The sequence below is a fragment of the Podarcis pityusensis genome (genome assembly GCF_964106645.2).
Source record: "Podarcis pityusensis genome assembly, chromosome: 9".
Lineage (NCBI taxonomy): Eukaryota > Metazoa > Chordata > Lepidosauria > Squamata > Lacertidae > Podarcis > Podarcis pityusensis.
The window spans coordinates 22,642,052-22,658,295 of record NC_138034.1 but is presented as its reverse complement, the minus strand read 5'-3'; the positions used below and the strand labels follow the sequence as shown (position 1 = coordinate 22,658,295).

Below are 16,244 nucleotides of genomic sequence, written 5' to 3'. Positions count from 1 at the left end.
ATTATGTAAAACCAATAATCTTTGCCATCATGTTTCTTTCTATAGGAAAAAACTATCCTCAATTTGCGACAAACTCTTACTCAGTTAGAGTCGTCCTTAGAGTAAGTAATAGTAATGAAAATTATTACTTTTGACTCTGAAATTTCATCTTATAGCAATCAAAATATTTTAATAAGCTAATATACTTATAATTGAACCTTTGCACATGAAGAAGATGGTTCCTCTGAAGAAGGCTAAAATATGGCCATTTGGGGGAGGGGGGGAAACCTAAGGCAATTACAATTGTCCTAATTCGGCACTTACAGATGTACTTTAAGGTGGAATTCTGTGCACCTTACATAAGAATCGGTGGAGGGCTGTTGTTTTGCTCAGGAGCATGCCAAAATATTTCCAAGGAGGAAAATGTAATGTTCCCTGATCTTTTCCACAGCCAACCAATGATAATAATTGATGGTGCCTTGCCAATACTCAAATGCTACAAATGAATTCAGTATAGCAACTGAGTATTTGCAGGGTAAGCAGAAGAACAGCAAACTAATATTATGCAAAGCAAACTGCAGTTTGAACATCTGGGCCAAGTCTTGGCTTACTAGATGGTTAAAACAAACTATAACTTGGTGGTACAAATTATTATTATTATGTGGCCCATGTTACCAATCATAGTACTGTGCCACAATTTCAGACATAATGCTTGGCGATCAAGTTGCTAATAAAGAAATGTGAGAAGCCCATGTAGACTGCAAATATGGAATTGTACAATAATGTCATCATTACTATCTAATGCAAAGTTAAAAACACTTGAAATGATTCATCTTAGTTACTGGAATGTAGTTGTTACGTAGATTTATATAATGCAAAAAGATAAATTCTGTTTAAGGTTTTCCAAATCCTCCATTTGCTAGCCAATTAAAGGATGCCTTAAGCGGTAAAGACCGAGAACTAGCCAGCGTCCGTCGCCAGATCGAGGCAGCACATTCTGAGCTTGGTGAAGTCAGCAGGGTGAAAGAAATGGCCTTGAAAGAGAACAGAAGATTACAGGATGATCTATCCACAATGGCCAGAGAAAATCAGGTACAATAGTTCATAATAATACATGTCACAATTGCTTTAAATAATGTTTGGGTACCTGAAATTACATTTTATGTGATTTGTAGCTCTTGGATAATTTTAACTGGTGTGTTTGTTAAGAGTGGCAGCATTACATTCAATCTATATTTTTTTACTTTAGGGGGTGCTGATTTAAACGTGACACTAGATATGTATAAAACAGTTATAGATTATGTGCAACCAACCAACATCATATTTAAACTAGATCACTGGTGCATACACCTGGAGGATTAACATGATGTAGACATCTGTATACTAATGCCATGTATGTAGGAACTGCCCCAAACCTTGCTTAAATGTGATGCTATCCACTTGGAATGCCATCTGTCCAGATTTTCTACCCTGGAACTGTATTTCTTTACATGTTTTCTTCGGATTACATTTAGCCGTAAAAAGTGTAAGATTTTAAAATAGCCATCAAGTGATTGTTCAAACAACATTAAGTTAGAATCTAGCCATTATTGGGCAAGTTCTCCCTTTAGGGTAGTTAATTTTTGTCTGGGCTTTTTTCATTTCAGACTGCAGATGGGGGACTTGCATAATAGAATGCTCCTTTATTTAAATTCAAAACATAGAAAACTAGTGTTTCCCTGATCTCTTATGTATAGGGAATTTCTTTTCTATGCAGAAGTACATATACACCTGAAGCCTGAAGTCTGGTACAGCTCAGGCACAGGGTTACCAAATGAGAGCTAGCCTTCTTTTATTTGCATGTAATATTATTTGTAATGGTTTATCATCTAAATAGGCAATCTCATCTGAACTGGAAGCAGCATTACGTGATAAAGAAGAAATGAAAATTAGAGTTCATAATTACATAACAGAAGTCTCCAGGTTTGAAAGTTTAATGGCCTCAAAGGTGAGGAAGTGCATTTGGAAGTTCCCATGAATATTTTATTAATCAGGTGTATCATGTTTTAAAAGTTAAGATCAGGCATGGCCTAGCATCAACTCACAAGCGGAGTGCTGCAGAGGTGGAGATGGCTGGAAACTATTAAAACTAAACATGAAATAAACATTCAGCTTATACATTCCAAAAGTGACAATTTGGCTTCAGGTACAGATTTCGATATTAATACTGTTTGATATAGCCTAACAGTTGTACTGCCAGCACAATGCCTGCATTCAAACATAATGCTAAACCAGGGGTCTCTAACCTTTTTGGGCCCATCGGCACACTTGCAAACCAGAACAACTGTTGTGGACACCACACATACATACACACCAACCAAGCACACACTGCAACCTCTTTTATTGGCTACAACAGAAGTTGCAGCCCTGGGTAGGGCTTTTGCATTTAGAAGCTGCATCTCAAGACCTGACTAGGCAGGCAATACAGCAGGATATTAGGTTTTGTAGTCAGGGACTTCCTGCTTTCTTTCAGCAGCTGACATGCACACTACAGTCAAACCTCTGCTTACCACCACCTTTTCTTATGGTCATTCCAAGCCATGACCATGGCAAACCCGGAAGTAACCGGCGGGTTTGCCACTGTTTGCGCATGCGCAGCGATCACCGTTCACACATGCGCAGAAGCGACAATTGCCATTTGCACATGCGCAGAAGTAGGCAATCGCTGCCTGCACACAATGGTGCCTCTCCCAGTGACCCGTTTCGACCTCTGGACGGACCTCCGGAATGGATTATGGTCGCAAATAGAGGTTCCACTGTACTGAGTATTGGAGCCCTAGCTTTCAAGCCCCGTGCAAAGGGCTGGAGTCATGCCCACTCTCAGGTCAGGTTGTTAAATTGAAGCCAGTAACAAACTCTGTGTGTATTCAGTATGATTGCAATTAACATAGTCCATGAAAAGCCTATTGTGTAATGTAGCACAGCATTGTTTTTAAAATTCTGCTTGTGAAAGGTATTTAAAATGATTTAAAAATCAAAATCTTATTCAGAATATCTCAAACTTACAGATTCCTACTGCATGCAATTTGTTACTTGTGGTTAATAAAAATAATTTATAACCTGCCCATCTGGCTATGTTTCCCCTGCCACTCTGGGTGGCTCCCAACAGAATATCAGTAATAATTTAAAAAGCAATAAAACATCCATCCTTAAAAACTTCCTTAAACAGCAAAGGCAAAGGATATAGCCCAGAGACCTCTGAGCAACGTGAGTTCTTCTGAAAGGGAATCTTTCTGTATCTCACATTCCGAATCAGCAGATAGCTTTTTATGTTCAGTTAGACTGAGAAAGAGTTTGGGGTTTCTGTGTGTTCTACTTTAAAGATCTATTAACTCCAAACTTCTAAAATGCTTTAAAAACTGTAAACATGCTGGAGCTACAGGTTTTATGTGTGCATACATTTGGATAATAGCAAAAGACCATTCCTGCCCCACTTAGTCCTTGGAAATTTATACGACAGAGCATAAAATATGACACCCTTCTTATGTGTAATCATCAGAATTTCTATCAACTTGTAAAAGCAACAGCCGCTTTAAATGCTTTGAGGTTCTAACTCAAGGACTCAGCCTCACTGTAAACAAAGATGAGGATGTAAAAAAAAAAAAAAAGATTTATTTAAGAGGAAGGAGAGAAGTGGGAGTTGGGGTGCAAGTAAAATATGGAGAAGAGCGCAAGTTCAGGGTCAAACTCTTCTACCATGTGTAGTGAAGCAGTGTGATTATTTCTTGTGGGTAGAAAGCATTTGATACAGTGATTCATTGCTCAATGGTATATATTGCTGCGTTGAACTAGGAAAGAGAAAACAAGGAGCTGTTGGAAAAGTTCCAGATGCTCTACAGCCAAGCTGAAAGCTGGGAAGTAAAGGCCCATCAAGCTGAGGGGCAAAGCAGCTCTGTACGACTGGAACTCCTTTCTGTTGATACTGAGAGAAGACATCTTAGAGAGAGAGCGGAACTACTGGAAAAAGAAATTCAGGAGGTAATTACTGACACTAGCTGAACTTTATTACCTAGTCCCTTTTCCTAATGTGCTTTCTTAATCATACGCCTTTGCATTAATTGGAGATTTCTGCAGAGGACAAGGTGTGTTAATTAATAATTCGTTTCAGCTCATGGGAACACTAATTTCAGAGCTATTTCTGTTCTCGAAGCATGTTAGGGCTTATAAATGATTATAAGTGTATTTTGGTGGGGGGGAAACAAGTTGGTGGGGGTTGTTTTCTTTATATTAACTCAGTAATCAAGAGAGCTTGAATTTTGGTTAGTGTGCGGTGAGACGGAGTGTCACATGCCTGCATGTAATAATACGAGTTGCATTTGTCTTTCACATAGCATATCATTGCCCACCAAGCTTATGAAACACAGATCTCTTCAATGGCAAAAAGTATGGCCAAACTAGAGGAGAGTCTCAAACGTGAAAAAGAAGAAAAGTCTTCCATCTCTGTTGATGTGGTTTCTGTTAGAGAGCTGTGTGCCAAACTGGAGTCCAGCAAAGAAAGTCTCTCACGTCAGTTAACATCCAAATCTATGGAGTTTGAGAGGGTAAGAGGAAGAACTTAGCTCTCAGCACAACACATCTAAATAAGTTCAATACTTAATACAGCTAGTTGAATGTGACACTAAAACCATGGTGTTGCATACTGGTTTATACTTAACCATGGTTAAATATTCAGATACTTGCTTCATTGATGATTAAGGTGTCTTCCCATTAAGCAAGATCTGAAGCAAAGAACAAATCTTGACTACATATTTCAATTAAGGGTTTGGACAGCATGTTAAGCCTTAGCTTAGCCCAAAGAGGAACAAAGCAGGTGTAATGGGGAGCCAATATTCTTGTTTGGTCTTGGTAAGCTATAATTTGATTTAATGTGACATGCAAACAAGGCCACTACTACCTAAACCTGTTGAAGGAACATAAAGTTGAGCATCTGCATAGAATTTGCCTATATGAAAGGATGCCTATGAATAAGACCTTTAATATTTAACCTGAAACTCTTAATTAGAATGAATTGTTTTTATGTTCTAGGTAATATCAGAATGTGAAGATGCAAGAGCAGAAACAGAACTGTTAAAAAAACAATTGTCCAGTGAGCGGCTTACAATACAGAACTTGGAAACACTCTTGTCTACCAGCAGAGACAAAGATTTTCAGAATCATTTGATAACCCATGAGAAAGATTCAGAAATACAGCTACTTAAGGACAAGTTAACACTCTCGGAGAGTAAATTGTATGTTTGTAAAGTGTAGAACAACTGTTCTTACATCATTTTAAAGCTACTGTTTATAACTTCATGCAAAGATATCTGGCCTCATGAAAAACCTAGCTGTATATATAAAAAAACATTTTCACCTGATAAAATCCTAAATTTCTGACACCATTCTGCACAAACTATATAACTTAGTTGCTGGAAACTCTTAAGTCTTTATTATTTTTGTCTCAGCCCTCGGTCCTCCTAGACTTGCGCCCAAAGATAATGTCATTTACTTGGAATTAAGGGTAGCATCATATGTTATTTTAACAGTGATTTTGTAGTTCTGTCTCACTGCACATCCATTCATAGGGTCAGATGTTGCCATGGTAAACTAGTAAAGGAACTAGTGAAACTGCCTTAGAGACTGATTCATGCGAACAGGAGTGCTAAATTCCCTCTAGATCAGGGGTGTCCAACAGGTCGATCACGGGGTGTCCCTGGAACCCCGATCCCCCCAAAAGCTCAACAACTATGATGGGTAGATCACTGCCAGTTTTTTAATAGTGGGAGTAGATCACAGTCTCTTGGAAGTTGGACACCCCTGCTCTAGATGTTTGGGGTACTCAGTGCAGTCCTATGTAGCACTGGGTTTCTGATTCACATCCTGATTCCTCACACTTGAAATCTCCAAAGATATGGAAGGAATTAGCAGCATGAGCAAATGTTGTGAGCTGGTCTCAAGTTTCATATTGAGATGACTCTGTCTCCAAGCATAATACTTTAACTGGACTGACCTTGATAAGAATCTTCCCCAATAATAGTTACAAACTTGCAGTTGAGAAATATCTTCATTGTGTGTGTTTGCATTTGTGTGTACACATTTGTATGTCTGCGTATATGGGTTTTTTTGTTTTTGTTTCTTGCTCCTTGTTTATCTGCCTTGTTGCCGCTATTTTTAAAGTTCCTATAAGATGCCATCTGTAACTGTGCAATTGTTAAGAACTTTCTTTGTTTGCAATATTTTTAGAACGAGCGTTAATAGGGAAGTTTCAATAACTCGAAATAAACTTGCACAGCTGCAGGCTGATTATGATATTGTAAAAAGGCAGCTGACAACAGAACGATTTGAAAGGTAAGTGAATTTGCTTTATAAAAGTGCCCAGTGTCACAAATCCTATGTTTTTAAGAGAAGAAATATAAAAGTACTATGTATACTATTCTGCAGAAAATATTTACTATTACAGCTGATTAAAAATCTGATTACAGAATTATGAGTGGAATCCAATAAGTTTTCCGAATGCTGTTTTTTCCACCACAAGTTTACTTTTAAAAGACAACTGAAGGCGGCCCCGTTTAGGGAAGTTTTTAACGTTTGATGCTGTATTGTTTTTAATGTTTGGTTGGAAGCTGCCCAGAGTGGCTGGGGAAACCCAGCCAGATGGGCGGGGTACAAATAAATATTATTATTATTATTATTATTATTATTTATCCACTAATGGAGGAAGTGGACAGGAAGCAGGAGAAATCTCTAGAGCAATTTTTTGGGAATGCTGGGAGCTGCAGGGGAAGGGAGAATAAGCAAAAATCTTCCCTTCATTAATTGACACTTTCCACTGGATCAAAAGGCCTTGCACTTGCACAGATGATCTCCGCAGGCAGCTGGATCGAGGCGCGTCGGGGCTGCTGATTAGACCTGTCAGCAGCCTTCGACATGGTTGATCACGAACTCCTGGACCACCGCCTTGCCGACGTGGGGATCCAGGGCACAGTCCTTCAATGGCTGCGCTCGTTTCTCTCCGGTCGGGGACAGAGGGTGGCGCTTGGGGGGGAATTGTCATCCCGCCACTCCTTGGTGTGTGGAGTGCCTCAGGGTGCGATACTCTCCCCGATGCTCTTTAACATCTTTATGCGCCCCCTCGCCCAGCTTGTCCGGAGTTTTGGGCTGGGTTGCCATCAGTATGCCGATGACACCCAACTCTATCTGTTGATGGATGGCCATCCTGACTCGGCCCCAGACACACTGACCAGATGTTTGGAAGCTGTGGCTGGATGGTTACGTGGAAGCCGGTTGAAGTTAAATCCTTCGAAGACAGAGGTCCTCTGGCTGGGACGGGACGATATGGGATTGGGGGGGCAACTCCCATCTCTTGCGGGGGTGCAATTAGTGCCAGCACCGTCCGTTAAGAGTTTGGGTGTAATCTTTGATACCTCCCTCTCTATGGAGGCGCAGATTACAGCTATAACAAAGGCGGCATTTTTTCATCTCCGCCAAGCTAAGCAGTTGGCCCCTTATCTCTCTCGCCCTGACCTAGCCACTGTGATCCACGCGACGGTCACCTCCAGACTGGATTATTGTAACTCGCTCTACGTGGGGCTGCCCTTGAGACTGACCCAGAAACTCCAGCGGGTGCAGAATGCCGCGGCGAGACTCCTTATGGGGTCTTCGCTGCGAGATCACATTCATCCGGTACTATACCAGCTGCACTGGCTCCCGGTGGAGTACAGGATCAGGTTTAAGGTGCTGGTTTTAACCTTTAAAGCCCTATACGGCCTAGGACCCTCGTACCTACGGGACCGCCTCTCCTGGTATGCCCCACAGAGGAACCTACGGTCTGCAAATAAAAACATCCTGAAGGTCCCAGGCCTCAGAGAGGTTAGGCTGGCCTCAACTAGAGCCAGGGCTTTCTCGGCTGCGGCTCCAATCTGGTGGAACGCTCTGTCACAAGAGACTAGGGCCCTGCGGGACCTGACATCTTTCCGCAAGGCCTGCAAGACAGAGTTGTTCCACCAGGCCTTTGGTCAGGGCCCAGCCTGACTCCCTCCTCTGGCAACCTGCACAGAACTTTGCTTAACGGTTGCCATTAATTTGATTTTAATTAATTTTTATAATGAAATGTTTTAGAATGTTGGATTATTTGATTGTTTGATTATTTGTTTGTTGTTAGCCGCCCTGAGCCTGGCTTTGGCTGGGGAGGGCGGGATATAAATAAAATTTATTATTATTATTATTATTGCAACTCTGTCCACTGAGGTTACCTAGCACTGAGGTTCAAGAGACCACAATTCCCTTTGTAATTTTGCCCATTATTTTGAAAACATTTAATTTGCCCCTTGTTTTCTTAGCTGTTTAGTCACATTTTACTGTTCCTTTTGGTAGTGGGAGTCTGTAAAACAATAGGAAAAATTGTGGCAAATTCTGCAGTGTCCTCTCAAAATTCACAAATGAAAGGTAAATAAAAAATAAGTTGGTGTGTTCTTGTACTGTAGAAAATAAAATATGGGCTAATCTAGCCAAAGTTAAAACATTTTAACCCCATTGTTCAAACTTCTCCCATTGAAAAGAAAACAGTATTTTGTTTTGTCTGGATCATGCTCCATATTTGTTTGGTTTTTCATTTACTTTGCTGTTTTCTGTAATGTTATTTTATTTTTGGCATGTTATCCTAAGTAAGATTTGCACATACATAAACCTTTCATAACCAAACACAAAGCAAATAAATACATACCAAGATCCACCTCCTATGTGGAAACAGTGGAATAGTAATTATTGACAAAGAAATTCTTTTTCTCCCCCCCCCCCCCCCGCAGCTCCCCTGTCTAGAATAGATGGCTAAATAGGGGCAATAAACCCCCTTTTGCTCACCACCTCCTCTGAACATATTAATGAACAGGTTCCTTTTGGGATGGAAGATGAATAAATAAATGTGAAGTTTGGAAAGTTGTCGTTGGGTTCTGGGTGAACGAGGAAAGAGTGAATCTGAGCATATTCTGCTCCATGCCTTATGCTCTCTCACTGACAGTGCTTTTTCTTCTTTTTGTATAGAACTGTGGCTTCTTATTATTACTATTATTAGCTCTCTGTATAGCTCCAACTTGCTTCCAATGTGGCAAAATGCATGGAGATACGCTCACAATTTCTTATTTTTACTTAACAGGGAGCGTGCCATTCAAGAGATGCGTCGACATGGTCTCTCAACCACTTCGCTGCGTGCCTCATCCCCACTTAGTTCAACTTTTAAAACTTCACATTCTCCAGAAAGAACAGCTGCAGTGGTAACAGAACAAGCAGACAAGTATGCCATTGAATAGATTGGGTGTTTACTTTTTTGACATGTTATTCATTTTCATAATATGAAGCGTAAAATGAAATGTCAGAACAGGTCTGCAGTTAGCATTTTTCCAAGAGTAAGTTACAGATTGACAACAGTAAACCTTTGCTCTGTGGCCCCTCCGTATGAATGTAATGGCGGGGGGGGGGGGGATTCTTGGATGCAAGGAGCTGCTTTGTCTTTTGGGTAGCTAGGGTAACTAAAATTATACCAGTGTATATTATTAATAGTTTTTATTATAGTGCAGTCTGACTTGAAGTACTGAGTAACAGATTCCGCAGAAAATAATATTAAATTATCATGTCTTAAATGGACAGTATAGTGCAAAGTAATATAATAACTGTAATCTTTTCCTTCTCAGAGGTGTGGGCTTCAAGGATTAATCAATTACTTTAAAAGAAGAACAATAATAGAAGTTTTAACATGTTTGGACTCGTTGTCAACACTGACATGAACTCTACCTCCTAAACATTGTTAAATCATTTAAAACCTTGAGAAAAATGAATGTTTTTAATGTGTGATCAAACCTTGGAACATTCTTTTACCACACAATATTTCTTAAATATGTGGATGAGCTTTGTCTTTAGGTTACGACCAAAGTGTGTGAATGTAAATCTCATTTTCAAATGCAAGCTTTTTACTACAAAACCAAGTGAAGGCAGCTGGTCATGAAGAGCCTTTTAGGCTACCATTTATTTGCTCTTTTGTTTACACCCCACTAATTTTATATAACCTGTAAGTCTTAAATAATGTTCAATTTAACCTAGCATTGTCTATAAACTTAACAAAAATAGCAGATCAAGGATTCATATACTTCTTTATAACTCCTCAGAGCTGAGCCTGTATTTTGAAAATCACTTTAATTTTGCTCTTATAAAAAACAATTACAATTGTTTGCATTAAGTTATCATGTTAGTAATAATGCAATATATATGCTTATCTTGGATCTGTCAACACTCTTCTTTCTTTTTTTAAAGTTCAGTGATAAAGTTTGAGGAGTTGCCACAGCTGAGCTCCAGCTTTTAATGGCGTAAAATAAGGCAGGTTAGTTTAGAAAAACTATTAGGTAAGTGAAGTAAGAATCTTATTGCAAAAAGACTGATAAACTTGAAGTTATTGTCACAATAATGTCATATTATATTAGCAGGTTCTGGAATATGTTTCTTACAGTCAGCTTTATATGTGTTGACTGTGTATCATCTCTGTCCACTAACCTTTTCAGAGCATAGAAGCATACATTAAGCACAGAGCTACCTCTGCCCACAACTCGTTCATTTTTTCTAGTTTTGTTTTGTTTTAAAGAAAGAAATCTTAATTATGGGACCTCCATAATATGCAAAGCTGATCTGTTTGTGTTTCAGTGTGAATAGAATTCTGGATTAAGGGTATATCTGAATTGTCTCTTTCCAGTATATTAATCTTGTTTAACACACTTCTGCTGTAACATATGTACTTAATGGTATAATACACAGTAATAATATACTGTCTAATGTGAAGGAACTTCAGTTTTCCAAGCATAATTGCAGACTGATTTAAAACTTTTCTTCAAAAGCACATATTTTCCAGTTTCCATTATAGAAACTGCTATGAAGAAGAGAAAAGGAATATGACATACGACAAAAACGGAAGCCCCAAATCCTGAAGTTGGCTGTGTCTAGGTTGCTTTTAATAAAACTGTGAAAGCATATTGTTTTAATAAATAAAGTATATATTAACTGGAATAATAGTCTCAGCAGAAATACTGTGTTAAATTTCAGGATGACCATATATTGTTTTTAAGGTATTGACAGTTCATTAGTATGGTACGTTTTCATACCTTCACATCATTCACAGTGAAAGTGGTAACAGAGAACACACACACAAATTGTGGACATGTTCTTAATATGCCATGAAATGTGATCTTTTTGAACATTTCCTTTGACTTTTCAAACCAGCATTAGTACTTGATGAAAACACAGCTGACAAGTGGCTTTAGGTTCAAAACTACTACTAAAAAAAAAAAAAGAACAAATCCCTTGGGAAGATATTTTGGTTTTTAATATATATGTGTGTATTATAAAACTTAATAAATCATGAATAAGATATTTGACCAGTTCAAATGTAATAGGAAACCATGGTTTCCTGCAAGATGCATAAGCCTATTAAGCCTCAGGTTCATGTGTTCCCCTTTAACAGATGAGGTTGGAAGCATGTAACCCAACTTTGGATGTAACTGGTTTTAAAACTCTTTAATTAGTTCAAACAAACTAGAATCAGACTGGATCCTAGAGTTTAAAGAAACCTCATCATAACCATGAAAATGGAGAGAGGTGAGGGAAAACACATGAGCCCCGGTGTTCGACATGGCTGCTGCACGTTTCCTGTTGCATTTGAAATGGGCCGTTGTGAATTTCGCTGCAGAAAAACAGCTTTTTATTCCGTATGCTGCCTTTTTTATGTGAAACACCACAGTCGTGAAGAAGTGAAACGGTGGTTTCTGCCATTCTGCTTTTAAAAACTACTTTGAAGATATGATGTTATCTTACAAAATAAGGACATGATAATAATAATGTCTGCTGTAAGCAATGCAAATAAAAGCATCTAAAATGTGTCTCTGGTTTTAAAGAAGTGTTGAGAGCTCAAGGTAGCCTCCTAATGGATGAACCATTTTGCTTATTTTTAGAAAAATATTAGACATGAATATCAAGCACTACATTGTGAATAAATTAAAAAACAATTCTCCTGGCCCATGCAAAAACGTCACTGTACTTCGAACAAAAACTTCCCTATTCTCTGTGTGTAAGTTTATGCAACAATCCATCTAGGGACATACCTATACAGGCATGTTTTGCACGTCACGGTAAGCCAAATTATGCCTTATCAAGAACAGAACTTTGTTTTCCCCTGGATCCCCTGTCATCAGAGCATGGGCTCCTGGTTAAGCAGTCTCCTATCCACACTAACCAAAAGTTGTAGCCAAGGTATGCAGTGTGTGATTAGCACACTGAGAGAGCTTAACCACAAGTCCAGCTTCAGGTGGCATGCTAAGGCAAATCTTGGCTTAGCTCACCACTGTGCAAGAGTAAAAATACATGTTTGTTTACAGACTGGGCAGGAGCAAAGAAACTCTTTGTGTGGTCCCAGTATAAACCACAGTTTGGCTTCATGTGATAGGAGCATGGAAGCTGCCTTATAGGTTCCTCTAGCTCACTGACTAGCAGTGGTCCTTCCCAGCCATACCTGGACATTGTACATGGGACCTTCTGCATGCACATGGTGATGACGTGCAGAAAAGGCCACAGAAACTGCCTTCAGTGTGCACTTTCATACCTCGGTGTGGAAACTACACAACAAATGCACTGTGCATACTGTACTGTTGTGTCATTACAAAACCCCTACCTGTGATGCTCCTCCAGTTTTTCTGTAGTGTGTACCAGTTCTGTGGCAGATGGACTGATCTGGAAGGTATTCTCTGTTGGTAGGAAGTCTGAATCAGGATAGGCAAAACTGAGAAGCATTGTTTTGACTTTGCAACTCAACCTGTAGTTCGACTGACTAGAAATAGCTCAAAATCTATGATTAAGTCTAGTGATCAATACACCAGGTTTCTTTCACCTTTTTTTGTATTTTTATTAAAGATTTTCTTGATTTACAGAAGTATGTGTAATGTCTCTCTCTTGTATTTTTTCCATGTAACATTTTTACAAATCAGTTTCTCCATGGTGTACTTCTAAGATCAGTCATAAAATAGTTAAAATAAAGAGGCAATGCCAGCCTAATGAGTCTGTAGATGGGTTCTATCTAGTTAACTCTCCTCAGCTGCAGCCAGTGTATTCAGGGGTCAGGGATGATGGGAGCTGTAATCTAACAACACCTGGAGGTCCACAGGTGAGCCAGCTTTGTGTCATTCAGGTGTTTTAAGCCCACTTTGCCAACTAGACTTTAAACTCTCCATACAGACCATGGGACTAGAGAGCACACACCAGAGAAACCAGTCGACATGGGTACGGTATGTCCATTTAGCAATATGCAGGTAGCCTAGTGAGACTAAATGCCAGCTTATTTTATGGGATATTTGAGGAAGCACCTGATCCATAGAAATTTAACAATGCCCCTTATTTCAGAAAGCCTTACCTCCCTTTTTTGGGGGGGGGGGGGACGCCCTGAAACAAGCATTGCGGTTCCACGAAGGTGGATCACACGCGGGAATCGACCAACGCTCAAGCAGCCCCCTTGATCTATTATTAGGCGAGGCTTAAGGGTGGGGCCGGAGAGAGAGAAGCCTGGTTTAGAAGGGGGGAAAGCGAGCGAGCGATCGCGCCTCGACCTCCGCGGAGCCTGTTCCCTCCCTGCTCAACTTGAGGCTGCCGGGTTGCAGGGAGAGAGCGAGCATGTGATCGCATTGGCTCGCCTTGCCATGGTGTGGCAGCAGCGCGGGCAGCAATGGAGGCGGCTTAAGGGACGAGGCTGGGCGGCTGCTGCTGCTGGCTGGCTAGACCGCAGATGGGAAAGCCCGACCCAATTTCTCGTCGCCAAATCCAGGTAGGGCATTCGCATCCCTCTCCCCTTTTGCCTTCTTTCTCATCTCTTGCGCGTATTTACGCATAAAAGCATTGTTCAGAAGCCGCCGAGGCGTGGGTTTGAATCCTGACGTCTGGTTTGCGTTTCCCTGACCTTGTCGCTTTCAGGCGTTCGCACCTCTTGTTCCGTTAACCCCCGAAATCCATTCATGGTTTCTTGCGGGGGGACTCCGCGCCTGTCTATTGTTAGACTGCAGGCAGGCTGCTATTTCCTTGGGTAGTGTGTGGGTCTGTGTTTGCGTGGAAGGCTGGCTGTGCAGGCTGCCAGTCAACCTAGGGGATGTGTCTGCTTTCTGAAAACTGGGTATTTCTTGAGCATCAATGAAAGGCATCTGTGATGAACGTACACATTGGCAGCTCTCCTAAAAGGATTAAATAAAAGCAGAGCTATGCATGTTGGCAAGGCTTGCTTTGGCAGTACTTTCATACCCTATAGATTTCAGTGTGCTCTGACTTTTGAATTTCTTCCCATTTTTATTTTTAAATCCCTTGGGTTAGTGTTTTCTTTGATTCTTGCATTAATTTTCCCGGAGGCAAGACAGAAAGGGATGACTTTTGTTTGCTTGCTACATCTCCCACAAAGCTCCAGAGCTGCATTGCTTTGTCTAACCTTCTCTAAGGCCATTTATCATGGAACTCCCGTCACCATATTTTAATGAGCTGTGAAATCTGCTAGTTATTATGGTTGAAAGACGGAAGGTTTCGTTTCCTGCGAACCCACCACCCACCCAATAACTAGATCAAGTGCCCTAAAGGTTACACTATCCGGAATGAGACGTCTGTTTTCCGTCAAGGCTTTTCATTCATAATAATAATAATTTTTTTGCAGAAAAAACCCTGACAGACCATAAGGGGACAATCCTAAACATGTTTACACCAGGAGCACATCCCACTGAGCTCAGTGAGTAAATTTACTCCCTGGTAAATTGGTTTTAGGATTGCCCTTACTCTCACTACTTCTTTTCTCCAGACAACTGGAAAGTCTGAATTGCACAAATGCTGCTGTTTCAAAGAAGCAGGTGATCAAGGTCGGAATCCTTTGCAAATTCATGGTTTCCTTAAGAACTGTGCAAGCGGTCTTCGGGATTTAAGAAATATTCCATTTTTTGTGCTCATCTGCCCAAGAGGGTTAAAGGAAAACTAGAAGCCACAACCGTACATGTTGAAATTTTAATATGGTTAACAAGAGTGCGGCTGAAATTGAGATGCTGGGGGAGGGGAAGAGGTTAGTAGTAGAGAGAAGGGAAGCATGCTCAGAGTACAAGGAGTACTCTAAAGCCTATTTTTCATTTGTCTCCCTTGTCAAAAGAAGTAGCTGTGTGATGATATCAGTAATGTCTGTGTGTTTTAGGGGGTTGATACGAGAACAGAAGCAGAATCTTTATACAATAAATCCAATTTGCAATAAATATTCAGGAACACAGTAGACAAGCTAAGTAGAGTGCAAATCTTAAAAAAACACACACAGGAATGTCACAGGAAAGTTTATTAGAGCTATCAAAAATGTTCACTTAAATGTGACATTTTTGCTTGTCCTAATAAAAAGTATTGTTGCGCTGTAAGAATAGCATTCACATTGCTGCAAAAAAAGCGAAAAGGGCAGTATATTTCACTAGGTGTTACTCAGCTATTTGGGGGGGGGGGAATAAACAGACCACAGAAAATCATTAAGAAATGAATACTTGTAGCTCAGGGAATGCAAGATCAGACTCAAGATCCATTTAATCTGCCATCATACTTCCACCTGTGGCGATGGTGGCCTCCTCCAGCATTTGCTTAGGAAGAACTGGTATTGCTGGTGTTGAGCCATAATGGTACACACCCATCTTGCCAAACCTCCCCTCCAGTATTACTGTGATGAGCCACCGCTGCACCACCAGGCCTCTGAGCAATGTTACTCAATTATGTAGTATTGTTTTAGAGGAACTGAGGTGAGCAGGGGGTTGGCACTCCTGGGTTGCCAGGTGATGGCTGCCATTTATTTTGCCCATAAGGTCCCTCCTATTGGTGTTGCATCATCTAGCTCTACAATATACCCTTTTCCAATATGGAATGGCTAGAAATGTACCCATTATTCCAAATGCAGGCTGACATATATTGATGGATCTGCATTAAATTACTGGCTATCTTGTGCATTACAATACTTGTAGTTTTCAATCCCTTTATGTTAATCTTTAGCATAAAATTTGTGTTTTTCGCAAACACCACACCCATACATCGGATTGGCTTTTTCACTGCAGGATCCACCATAACCCCAATATATTTTTCCTAGTTAGTCACTGCCAGGTTAGATACAGTCAATGCATGTGAGGTTAGGGATTTATCTGAATCACTTTACACTTCTTAGTGCAAATCTTATACTTGGA

General features: G+C 40.3%; 2 protein-coding genes across 8 annotated transcripts in view; both read left to right on the top strand.

Moving 5' to 3' along the window:
- CEP135 (centrosomal protein 135) overlaps positions 1 to 11,043 on the top strand; it is a 34,898-nt gene extending 23,855 nt beyond the window's left edge. For 2 of the 5 annotated variants that reach the window (XM_081019818.1, XM_081019822.1), the window contains exons 18-26: positions 46 to 101; positions 903 to 1,071; positions 1,856 to 1,966; positions 3,811 to 3,996; positions 4,350 to 4,559; positions 5,044 to 5,246; positions 6,238 to 6,342; positions 9,146 to 9,283; positions 10,297 to 11,043. In XM_081019818.1, the coding sequence (XP_080875944.1) occupies positions 46 to 101; positions 903 to 1,071; positions 1,856 to 1,966; positions 3,811 to 3,996; positions 4,350 to 4,559; positions 5,044 to 5,246; positions 6,238 to 6,342; positions 9,146 to 9,283; positions 10,297 to 10,345 (1,227 nt within the window). In that variant the 3' untranslated portion in view covers positions 10,346 to 11,043. The other 3 variants (XM_081019819.1, XM_081019820.1, XM_081019821.1) reach the window with 3 other exon arrangements.
- A 2,509-nt stretch (positions 11,044 to 13,552) lies between these two features.
- CRACD (capping protein inhibiting regulator of actin dynamics) overlaps positions 13,553 to 16,244 on the top strand; it is a 119,593-nt gene continuing 116,901 nt past the window's right edge. Inside the window, exons 1-2 of one of the 3 annotated variants that reach the window (XM_081019784.1) lie at positions 13,553 to 13,840; positions 14,708 to 14,779. The gene's annotated coding sequence lies outside the window, so the exon portion shown is untranslated. Of the gene's footprint in view, positions 13,841 to 14,707; positions 14,780 to 14,887; positions 14,907 to 16,244 lie in introns of those variants that run through there. The other 2 variants (XM_081019783.1, XM_081019785.1) reach the window with 2 other exon arrangements.